Source organism: Hyla sarda, chromosome 4, assembly GCF_029499605.1.
Source record: "Hyla sarda isolate aHylSar1 chromosome 4, aHylSar1.hap1, whole genome shotgun sequence".
NCBI lineage: Eukaryota > Metazoa > Chordata > Amphibia > Anura > Hylidae > Hyla > Hyla sarda.
Genome location: NC_079192.1, coordinates 249,473,207 through 249,485,515, shown reverse-complemented (window position 1 = coordinate 249,485,515; position 12,309 = coordinate 249,473,207). Strand labels below are relative to the sequence as shown.

Here is a 12,309-nt window from a genome sequence, read left to right as displayed (position 1 = left end):
ATATATATATATATATATATATATATATATATATATATATATATACATACACACTCACCCTTGCCAGCACATCTGGGCCATTTGCCATGCTACCAGCTTAGGATTTTGTACAACCAGGTACATATTTTTACTTTGTGTATATTCATTGAAGATTGTGGAACTTTCCTTCCTTTTTTGTTTTAGTTCAGAACCCACTGGTCATTAAATTGGTTGGTACCAGACTAGGTTTGGATACCAGACTGATTGAATTTGTACTGACATCTAGATCTAGTGCAGCAACATTTTTCAAGCACAAGCCCAAAGAAAATCAATACATATTTGATACTAAGACATTCTAGAGGAAAGTAAGAAATCAGTGCTAGTAAATGAAACGTACAGGAGAATTCAAGGAGAACCGAAAAACTTGACAAGTTCTACTTAATGCAATGTGATGAATGCATTCAATTTACATTGATATCGTCTGTGACTGCTCTTGATATGCTTAACTGTCTTTTAGCAATTCAAGCACTGTTTTCACTGACTTGTATTGTTTTGTGCTTGACAGGACTGAAGTTTTATCAGCAAGTCAAATTAGTGAATTTTATTAGAAGGCAAATCCACCAGTGTCGATGTCATGGCTGTCAGGAGAAGTTTCAGTCAAAAACAGAATTAATAGCACACATGGAAAAAGACAACCATATAGGCATTCTTCCCGAGAGATCATTGTGGGATCAACCTCAGTAAGCATCGAAAATTCAGTATTCTCATGTATTAAATCTAAGCTGTGATGGCTATGCAGTGGTCCCTCAACATACCATGGTAATCCGTTCCAAACGGACCATCGTTTGTTGAAACCATCGTATGTTGAGGGATCCGTGCAATGTAAAGTATAGGACAGTGGTCTACAACCTGCGGACCTCCAGATGTTGCAAAACTACAACACCCAGCATGCCCGGACAGCCGTGGGCATGCTGGGAGTTGTAGTTTTGCAACATCTGGAGGTCCGCCGGTTGAAGACCACTGGTAGAGGAAGTTGTACTCACCTGTCCCCGCCGCTCCGGACCGTCACCACTGCCTTGGACGTCCCCTTCCATCGCTGTTGCCGCATCCCCGGGTGTCCCCGATGCTCCGGCTAGGCCTCTGCTTCCCCGGCAACTTCTCTCTCTGTCGCCGCTCTCCATCGCCGCCATCACGTCGTTACGCACGCCGCTCCTATTGGATGACGGGACGGCATGCGCAGCGACGTGATGATGGAGAGCGCCGACGATGCAGGGGATCCCGAAGAGGACGCGCCGGAGCCCCGGGGACAGGTAAGTGATTGTCAGCGGACCACACGGGGCATCGTAAACGGCTATCCGGTGAAGCAGTCTGCGCTGTCGGATAGCCATTTATGCGATGGCCCCAACATACAAAAGCATCGTATGTTGATGCTGCCTTCAGCATTGCATGTTGAAATTATCGTATGTCGGGGCCATCGTAGGTCGGTGGGGTCACTGTAATTTATTTGCTTCGGGCAGGGTTCACAATGGAGCTGACGAATCTTGTTGGTCTGACATTGTATTTGTGTTCATCGGTTTTGTCCTGGTTGTAATTTTTGTTACATTAATATTTTTTCACAGAATCCATCATGATGAAAATTAATTGAACAGTGAAACCGGTTTCCATTAGATTTTTGAAGTCTGTTTTTCTTTTGCTATGCAAAAAGAAAAACAAAGCTCCAATGGATCACTATTCTTCCAGAGCGAACAATTTCATTGGATAATTTGGCTTTATCCCAAGCATGGTTAATGGGCTATCAACTACAGAGACACATGGGAAACATTGCTCTGGTTTTAGTGTATATCTAGTAAGCATTCAATCCTAGGCACACAATTCCCCACATACCCAGTGGCTTTCGTAAGAATGAACAGTTTTGATAATACATTTCTGTATTATAGATGAACAGGTTTCCTATATTGCATTTGCATAGTGCATAATGTAATGTATATTAAGGAAAATAGAATATCATCAGTAATCTGACGACAAGTAGAATTCATTTTAATTGGTAGTTGACATTTCTTCTTGACCACAGCATAGAGAGGCACACTGCATACCCTTAAATAATATTACCCTACCTATTACCTTTGTTGTCAATTGCCATACAGAGAACTGGAAGCTGTAGTTTAGCGCATTTTAGACCTTTATTAATTATCTTAAAGGAGGTTTACTTTCTACCAATTATGTAATATTCCACCCCCCCCCCCCCCCCAAAAAAAAAAAAAAAAAAAAACATAAAACCAGAAACAAGGGTAAAGGTAAATCTATCATTTTGGATCATTTTGTTTAGCTGTTTAGTTTTTAAAGGGGTACTCCGCCCCTAGACATCTTATCCCCTATCCAAAGGATAGAGGATATGATGTCTGATCGCTGGGATCCCACTGCTGGGACTTCTGCGATCTCTGTGCAGCACCCAGCGTTCATTTAGAATGCTGGGTGCAGGGGTCGTGACGTCACGGCCACGTGCATCATGACATAATGCCACGCCCCCTCAATGCAAGTTTATGGGAGGGCGTGTGACAGCTGTTATGCCCCCTCCTATAGACTTGCATTGAGGGGGAGTGGTGTGACATCACGACCCCTGCTGCCTGCTCCAAGCGTTTGGAACAAAATGTTCTGAATGCTGGGTCAGTGGAGTACCCCTTTAATTGTTTAGTCTCTAGTCTTAAACAGCTATGTATGCAACATTTGCAACATATGCAACATTTCAACAAAGTTTGCATGAACCAGTAGTACACATGAATGGGGGTTGATAAGTCAGATGAAAGGGTGAGTGAACTTAGAGAGGAGAGGCAGAGAGAGACACACACACAGACAGACTGAAAGATGTAAATAGACAACTGTAAGTATAAGATCTCACTAAGCTTGAACATAGCTTAGACTGTTCATTATGACTCAGTTATGTCCTCTATAGTACACACCCTGACAGCAGCATAAAAAAGTATAACTATAGTAGCAATTAAAAAAAAACAAAATACTGAATTGTTTGGGGTTAGACACTAACATTTTTATCTGTTGTGCAGGTACTACTTTCCTACCTATGAAAACGATTCTCTCCTGTGCACTTTATCTGACAGTGAGGAGGAGTTAAGCGCACAAGACCAGAATGAAGAGATCCCAGTTATTGGGGAAGATCTCACAAGCCTTGAAGCATTAAAGAAAAGCAGCATTTTAAACCAACTTGTACGTGACATGACCTAATATGGAGTATATGAAATTCTCATATTCCTGATATCTGGATATTAAGGATTATAGTAATACACAATGTAACAAAAAGACATTTCAGGTGTTCTACATCATATAGATTTTTCTTTATTTCATATTTCACGTGCTCCTGTATAATAAAAGCTGCATGCTGTGTAGATGTCAGCTATCTGGGTACATCACAGGGGAATACAGTTTGCATAGCTTTCATATTACTAGTCACCTAATTAAACAAATGAATTCCGTATTCGCAGTACGCTTGAATCATTGCTGCACAGGCATGACCATGGACAGATATTCTTTCTTAGCAAGAATTGACTCTAATTTTCCAATGTGTCAGGAATGTAACAAAAGGTTATGCCCTGGGTTGCTATGATTTAATCATCTCCCATTCATTAGCACATTATACTAGCCCAAGCAATGCTAGGTTAACAGGTTTCTTGGCTGGTTATGGATTTATTGTCCCTGTAAATCCTTATGAGATTAGGTGACAGGCACAACCACAAGTCTTTAAAACCATTACAGTTACATACGCCTATGTCGCTATTTCTGGAAGGCTTGGGGATACTGGTCATAATATTAAATTATACACATTATTCCTGATGGTAACTGGTTTATGCTGCAGATACCACTTCATCCTGAAAATAGCTAAATGGGAAGAGATAATGGTAAGCAATTTTTTATGATCAATTTAATTCTAAAGATCTACTGGAAAAACCATGTAATTATGTTAGTTTCTTTGCATTTACGCCTTTAGTGACCGAGTTTAATGTTTGAAGATTGGGGAGTGGGCTTGCCAAGGGCTATTTGTTGGATGGAAGAACCAAATTGAAGTGAACTCAGGGTTTCTCCTATGTCTTTTACATCAGGACTAATGTTCACAAAAACGCATGCCTGGAAAGAAGCAAATGTAAGAGTAAGTTAATAGCACACAATGGGAGATTTATTATTACATTTCCACAATTTTTTGCAATAAAAAAGCCACAATTTGTTCCTGAAAGCCTAGTGTTTTTAAAGTGGACACTGCGTCACTGCAAAGATGCTGTGGCCACTACAGCCCACTGGATTTAATATCATTTGAATGCTGGTCTTAGTAAAGCCTTTAATGTCATCTCTTTGCATCCGTTTTTTTCAATCCGTTTCTGATCCGTATTTACATCTGAGCATGCTCAGAAGAGGTGTGAGCAGCCAGGAAGTAGCCAGACAGAAAAAAAAAAACAATGAAGGATGCAAAAGGATGCTACTTGTTCTTTATTTATTTTTAAATAGTCAGTTAAAATAACAAACATGGCATCCTGTTGCATCAGTTTGCATCCTTTTGTTAGTATGGACCATTTAGCTGCAGTAACAGGAGGATATCGGGACAGGAGAAAGCGGCGGTGTAAACCTAGCCTAAGACTAAGGCTGGGTTCACATCATGTTTTTACCAATATGGGACCGCATACGGCTGGGGGGAGCTAAAACCTTGCGCTTCCGTATCCATGGCGCCTGTATGTAATTAATTTCAATGAGCCGACCAGAGTGAAACACTGACTCCGTTCGGCTCATTTTTGCCCCATATGTGGTTTTCCACCGGATCTCAAACCGTGGTCGACTACTGGGAAAACCACACACGGGGCAAAAATGAGCCGAAGTTAACGTTTCACTCTGGTCGGCTCATTTGAAATGAATTACATAATTACATATGGGCGGGATACGGGAGCGCAAGGTTTTAGCTCCCCCCAGCCGTATGCAGTCCCGTATTAGTAGAAACGTGATGTGAACCCAGCCTTAAAGAGTTTTTTACTATTTCTACAATATGCTGATATGAATGAGCACAAGTCATGTCCCATGTCTTTATAATGTACAGGTTGTTATCAGATCTGGGGTAATTGCTTTATGAAGCAGCTGTATTTATTTACACACTCACACATCCATACTGCATAGTCTATGTTGAATGTTTTCATTGTCATTAACTTTTAGCTTTGTTCATGGACATTCATACATCTCTATTGTAATTGTCTTTATTTTAAATACAACATTTTTTTTTCCATAAACATAGCTGTAGCAACTGCAGTATGGAAAAATATCCACTCTTTTTATTGCTGATCTGCAAAAGACATTGAGGTTACATCAACTTTAGCAAAAAATGTTATATTTTATGACTAATCAGCTTTGGTCATGATATCTCACCAAGAAGTCATTAGTCAGTCAGATTTATTGTTCAACATTTTACATTTTAACCCCTTACCAACCCATGTCATATCGGTATGTCATGGGTTGGGTGAGCAGAATATGGCGCGAGCCCCTGCGTCATACCCGGCAGATGCCCGCCGCTATCTGCAGCTGAATCTGCTGGTAATGACTGACATCAGATCTGGCTCAGATGTCTGTCATTTAAATGTGAAAATGCTATGATTAAGAGCGATCATGGCATTTAAACATTAAATGCCAGTAATCGCATGTGTCTAGGGGACCCACCTGTAGCTCTGCGATGTAATTGAGGACTGCTGATGGGTTGCTGTTGAGGAACAAGGACTTACCCATCCTTCCTGGTGCTCGGTTGATCGGTGATTGCATAAAGGGGTACTCGGGTGGAAAATATATATATTTTTTTAAATCAACTGGTGCCAAAAAGTTAAACAGATTTGTAAATTACTTCTATTAAAAAATCTTAATCCTTCCAATACTTATTAGCGGCTGTATACTACAGAGGAAATTATTTTCTTTTAGGATTTTTCTGTCTGTCCACAGTGCTAATGACACCTCTGTCCATATTAGGAACTGTCCAGAGCAGCATATGTTTGCTATGGGGATTTTCTCCTGCTCTGGACAGTTTGTGACATGGATAGAGGTGTCAGCAGAGAGCACTATGGACAGACAGAAAATAAATCCAAAAGAAAAGAATTTCCTCCGTAGTATACAGCCGCTAATAAGTACTGAAAGGATTAAGATTTTTTAACCCCTTGTACCCCTTTAAGGATTGCTTAGGCAGCCCTTAGCAATCGAGCGCCAATAACATAGATCAATGTAATGCAATAGCATTTTCTGATGGCTTATAATAGGCACCTGGGGAGGGACAAAAATAATTAAACACATAAACCCCCCTCCCCACTTAATTTTTTTATGGTGTTTTATTTAAAAATTGGAACAATGGGGTGATTTCTTTTTTAATTAACACATTCTTGATCCTGCATGGTCAATTGCGTAAACGCAAAAAAAAAAATTTCAAATGCCAAAATTTCTACTTTTTTTATCACATCCCATGAAAAAAACCTAATAAAAAGTGATCAAAAAGTCATAAATACACAAAAGAGGTACCATTAAAAGCTACAATTCATGGCGCAAAAATAAATCACCGCTCCGTAGGTTAAAAAATCAAAAAAGGTCAAATTAATGGCACAGATTTTTTCTTTCTTTTTTTTTTTCCCTGGTTCTGTAATACATTATGTGATAAAATAAAGTGCACCAATGAAAAAGTACAATTTGTTCCACAAAAAAATAAGCCCTAATACAACTTTGTCTATGGAAAAATAAAAAAAAGTTATTGGTTTTAGATAGGGATCGACCGATTATCGATTTGGCCGATATTATCGGCCGATAATCCCAATTTTGGGCATTATCGATATTGGCAATTACCTTGCCGATAAGCCAATAATGCAACGCATCCCCCCCCCCCCCCCCCGCGTCGCACTGCCCCGGCCCCATTGCCTCCCCCATCCCCGGTTTTATAATTACCTGTTCCCGGGGCCCGGGATCCACGCTACTTCTGGCTCCTGCTGCGTCCTGCGTTACGCTGTGCGCAATGACGAGTGACGTGACGCGATGTGACGTGACCGTCAGTACGCACAGTGACAGCTCAGGAGGACGCCACTGGAGCCAGATGTAGAGTGGACCCCGGGCCCGGGGAACAGGTAATTATAAAACCGGGGATGGGGGAGGCAATGGGGCGCTGCGGTGGGGCGGTAGGGGGCACGGAGCAGTGCGGCGGTGGGGGGTAGCGGTGATAGGACTCAGGACCCCAGGACAGACAGGGGGAGAGAAGCTGGTGGCGGCGGCGGTCTATGGCACCGCAAAAGCTACTGCAGTTCATTGATTTAAAGCGCCCGCTTTAAATCAATGATCTGCAGCGGTGCCGCAAGGGGATAAATAGCCGATAACTTATACCGGAATATCGGTATAAGTTATCGGCTATCGGCCCTAACCTCCACCGATTACCAGTATCGGCCCTAAAAAAACAATATTGGTCGATCCCTAGTCTTAGAATGGGAAGAGGGAAAAAAACGTAAACCCCTTAAAAAAAAAACAAAAAAAAAAAAACAGTTTCTGGGTCATGGAGGGTTTAAGCAACCTCAGCTGATATTTCTAGTAAATTGACATGCCCGTGTTAGCTCTGAGTATCCCTTATAGGTAAATTAGTAACTTTAGGCAAACATTTTTGGGGGGTTTTCTGTCTCCTCCATGCCAAGTACAGAAATGCTGGTCCTGGCAGATAGGTACTAGGGGGATAAAATTAATCATACTTTTTTTTTTTAGTTTTGTTGAAAAGAGAAACAAATGAATAACATGCCAGCATAACTATATTTTGACTCTTTACCTTTGCTTGCCCGCTGAGTGAGGGTTGCAAGAGATGGGTAAGTTTAGAATTCCTGTAAGGTACATGGAGTGAGTTGGTCTTTAATGCTGTAAATACCTGTAATCAATCAAAGTAAAAGTGATTTAGATTTCTAATCAGTCCAACACGTGTCTGTGATTCCTATGTACAGCATTAACAGTGTTTCACTGAAGTCTTTAAGAAAGAAAAGACTAAACCTAGACATTCTAAAAAATTAAAAAAAAGTAAACAGGCGAAAAAAAATGTCCTATACTTTTGTCACCCTGAATATTTTTTTTTTCATATTAAACATGTGTAACTCTTATAAAGAACACAGGAATTAATATCCTAATGATCTTGTCCATTTTCACAAAGTGAACCAGAGAGAAGCAGGACTTAAAGTGGTACGCTTTGTCATATCACAGAAAAAAAATTACGCTTTTATAGGTTACTCACCAGGGCATGCAGATTTCTGTACATGTCTTTTTATGTGTCTGGCTTCTGTATGTGGCTTACAGATCCCTCTGTTCTGCTGCTTACTCACTCTGACATCAACTGAGCTTACTCTTACTCTCCATGCATTCACTTCCTCACTGGGTTTGCTGTGCTGTCTCTTTACATTCAATCACTGCAGGCTACTCTGGGAGTCTGATAGACAGGACAGGAGTAAGCACAAAGGAGTGCTAGTCCTGCCCTCACTTCCTGGGCTTTGTCCTAGCCTGTGCTTCAGCTGGACAAAAATGATGCTGCAGTTGGACAGGATTATGTTCTTGGTGGAATGGGGACCCCTAGTGATCTTTCTTTGAAAGCCATGATTTCTATAAAATGTAGATACAACATTTTTCATGAAGTATATTAGAAAGGCTAATGTTTTGTCAAGATGTATAACCTCTAAAAAGTTTTCGATTCTGACCATGCCCATTTTACCTAGAAGTTGGGACTTGATGAAATGTTTCCCTACTGGTGAAGGATATAGGATATTAAATCAAACACAGGTACTTCCTTTACCTTGAAACACATATATACTTGTACTATACAAAGTCCAGCTCACCTCCACTTTGTTTCGTGCACAGATCTAGCACTCAGGCTCAGGTGCCACAATGAGACAAAGAAATGAAGTATGATCCAGCAATTCAAAGGAATGTACGGCTTTATTTGAAATCTTCAGTTAAAATATGCATCCATCTTACATCACATATGCCATCTTGCGCTCTTTGTTAAAAGATACATGTACTAGTACAGGCCGTTGTTAAAGGGGTACTCTGGTGCTTAGACATCTTATCCCCTATCCAAAGGATAAGGGATAAGATGCCTGATCGCGGGGGTCCCGCCGCTGGGGACCCCCGTGATCTTGCACGCCGCATCCCGTTAAAATCAGTCCCCGGAGCGTGTTCGCTGCCTAATATTGTGTAGATTAAGGGTCATCAAACCATCATTCTCCAATGCATCCCTTCAGCATTTCAACTACTCCATGTTCTCGAATATAGATAAGGTTGAAAGGTTAAGCGGAGCTTGGGAAACACTTGCTCCATGTCACACTGCAATGTCAGGGTCTGGGTGCTCTGAGGTGAAGCTGCAGCCGGTAGTAGGCATCATGGCCGCTAGTTATGAACCAATACTTCTCATCCCCCCCCCCCCCCAAGCCCCTACCCCATCCCTGGCCTTTCCAGCACCTCCTGCACGACCAACAGCTGCCTAAAGAGTGACTGACAATAATTGGCCACTCCACTGAATTCAGCAGCTAGCAGCCACCCACAATACCATACAACCCGCTCCTGCTGAAACAAATTAAAATTGGAATACTTGACTCCTTGCAGTATTTGGTCGCAGACATCCACCACATACTGCTGCTGTCCCAGCGAACACTTTATAAAGGGGTAACAATGTATAAGGATGTCTGTAGCAGACAAGGTATGGGGGGGGGGGTATATGTTTTGGCATAGGACTTGTTTGGTGGCTAATGTATGGGATATGTGTGTCAGATAATGTATAATGGCATGTGCATCAGGCTCTGCTCTGCTACAGACTGCAAGGTGGTGGTGATACAGTGCTTGCCCCCAATGTATTGTGTATTCTAATGCATTTTAGCTGGGCATTAGAATATACAATACACTGGAGGGAGGCTGTGTGTCACTACTACTATGCGCACTGCAGCCCCAGCAGAGCGAGCAGTTGAGTGAGTGAGCCACGGAGGTAGGTGGCAGCAGAGAGCCCTGTGTCTGCTCTTACTGCAGCCAGGAATAAGGAAAACAGGCGTTCCATAGAGTAGTAACGTTTAGGATCCAATGGTGAGACAAATATATAGATGAATTGCTCACCCTGAGTGGTTGTGCAACTTCATACACAACAATGATGTAGGCGTAGAGAGATATTAGGTCGTCTGCTGCCCTCCGGTAAATATAACGGTAAATATAAGGCAAGAGGATAAAGAGGCTTCAGAAGGAACCCAGTTCCACGGTGCTGCACTACCACAGCAGGTGAAGGATTAAAAGGATTTTATTGTCCAGAATGCAACGCGTTTCGCTGCGCATGCGCAGCTTCATCAGGCATGACAGAGTACACAGCAGGTTTAAATAGGTAAGATTTAACCCTTTGATTAACAAAGAGAATAGATAAAATGTAACTATTTCATTAACAGAAGATTTCTTCATTTAACATTAACCCGTATTGCAAGTCGCTAGGGTCCGCTGCTGCACTCTAGCAGAGTATCCGAGTAGCTGCAATACCACCAATAAAACATACAAAAATTAAATAAAAATATATAGTCAAAATGTTCTTCTCATCATATATCAACATTGCGAGTTGCCTGGGGAGACAACAAAAGCTGAATCTACGGCGAGCCGCACTGTGTGATATACATGGAAAATTTTTACCATAATTATGTAGATCATTTCATTGATATAATCATTAGTTATAAAAGTATGTATTTTTGTATTACAAAAATACAGAACAAAACATATAAAAATTACAAAAATACAGAACAAAACAAAAAAAGGGAAAAAAATATGAAAATAATTGAAAATATAAAATATATTTATATAAATAACTATCGAACATTTTCTATTGATTCATTAAGTCCCTGAAGGGTGAGTGTAGCCAATTTAAAGGTCCAATGGGATTCTCGATTTATCAATTTTTGGTAACGATTAGGGGTTATTGCCGATATGGTTTCTAAAATAGTAAGTTGCAAATCATTAATGTTATTATTGTGTATTGTGGAAAAGTGGCGAGATATACTATGCAATAAAAAACTATTTTTTATATTAGATCTATGTTTAGACATTTGTGATCGCACAGTTTGAATTGTGCGACCCACGTACTGTAGTTGGCAACTACGGCTCAAACGATACACCGCAAATTGGGTGTCACAACTAACTTTATGTTCAATAGAAAATGTTCGCTTAGTTAGAGTAGATGAAAAAGTGAATTTTGGAGTATCAATCATGGAGCAACATAAACATCGTGCTCTATTACAAGGGAAGCAGCCCAATTTTAATCTGAAAGGAGTTTGATTTTCACCATTGTCGGTTTTAAATCTATTAGGAGCTATTAGACTCTGCAAATTTCTAGATCGCCGAAAAGTTACACCTGGATTCCTAGGTATAAAAATTTCAATATCGGGACCACCACAAAGTATGGGCCAGTTACGTTGTAGAATATTTTTAATTTCGCTAGCCCGACAATTGTAATTAGTAACAAAATTGTATTTAAATCTGTTTTTATTTTTGGATTTATCATTTTCAGTATAATTTTTTGTACTGTTATAGTTTTATCCTGGCAAGTGACCAATTCTAGCTGTTTTTTGTCTTTTACATTTTGGTAAGCCCTTTTCAGTATGCCTTGGGGGTACCCCCTGGCTGAGAAGTGGTCCCTAAGAAGAGAAGATTGTTGAGCAAAGTCAGTATCGGAGGTACAATTTGTACATATTCTCAGATACTGACCATAGGGAACGCCTCTCAGCCAGGCAGGGCTGATTCCCTTTATGTATTTAAAAGTCTTTATCATATCCCCTCTGTCTCTTCTTTCTTCTATACATGTTAAGGTCCTTTAACCTTTCCTGGTAAGTTTTGTCCTGCAATCCATGTACTAGTTTAGCAGTTCTTCTCTGAACTCTCTCTACAGTATCTATATCCTTCTGGAGATACGGCCTCCAGTACTGCACACAATACTCCAAGTGAGGTCTCGCCAGTGTTCTGTACAGCGTCATGAGCACTTCTCTCTTTCTACTGCTTATACCTCTCCCTATACATCCAAGAATTCTGCTAGCATTCCCTGCTGCTCTATTACATTGTCTTTAACCCCTTAAGGACTCAGCCCATTTTGGCCTTAAGGACTCAGACAATTTAATTTTTACGTTTTCATTTTTTCCTCCTCGCCTTCTAAAAATCATAACTCTTTTATATTTTCATCCACAGACTAGTATCAGGGCTTGTTTTTTGCGTGACCAGTTGTCCTTTGTAATGACATCATTTATTATATCATAAAATGTATGGCGCAACCAAAAAACACTATTTTTG

The 12,309-nt window shown here is 40.7% G+C and overlaps 2 protein-coding genes across 3 annotated transcripts in view; one reads left to right on the top strand and one right to left on the bottom strand.

The window, feature by feature from the left end:
• Positions 1-3,377, top strand: part of ZNF277 (zinc finger protein 277) — a 97,900-nt gene extending 94,523 nt beyond the window's left edge. For both annotated transcript variants that reach the window (XM_056573911.1, XM_056573910.1), the window contains exons 11-12: positions 545-719; positions 3,039-3,377. In XM_056573911.1, coding sequence (XP_056429886.1) covers positions 545-719; positions 3,039-3,216 — 353 coding nt within the window. In that variant the 3' untranslated portion in view covers positions 3,217-3,377. The remainder of the gene's footprint in view (positions 1-544; positions 720-3,038) is intronic.
• Positions 3,378-3,526: 149 nt separating this feature from the next.
• LOC130369119 (uncharacterized) overlaps positions 3,527-12,309 on the bottom strand; it is a 70,724-nt gene continuing 61,941 nt past the window's right edge. Inside the window, exons 13-14 of the mRNA XM_056573908.1 lie at positions 7,796-7,891; positions 3,527-4,113 (exon numbers count right to left, since the gene is read on the bottom strand). Of these exons, the coding sequence (XP_056429883.1) occupies positions 3,973-4,113; positions 7,796-7,891 (237 nt within the window). The 3' untranslated portion in view covers positions 3,527-3,972. The remainder of the gene's footprint in view (positions 4,114-7,795; positions 7,892-12,309) is intronic.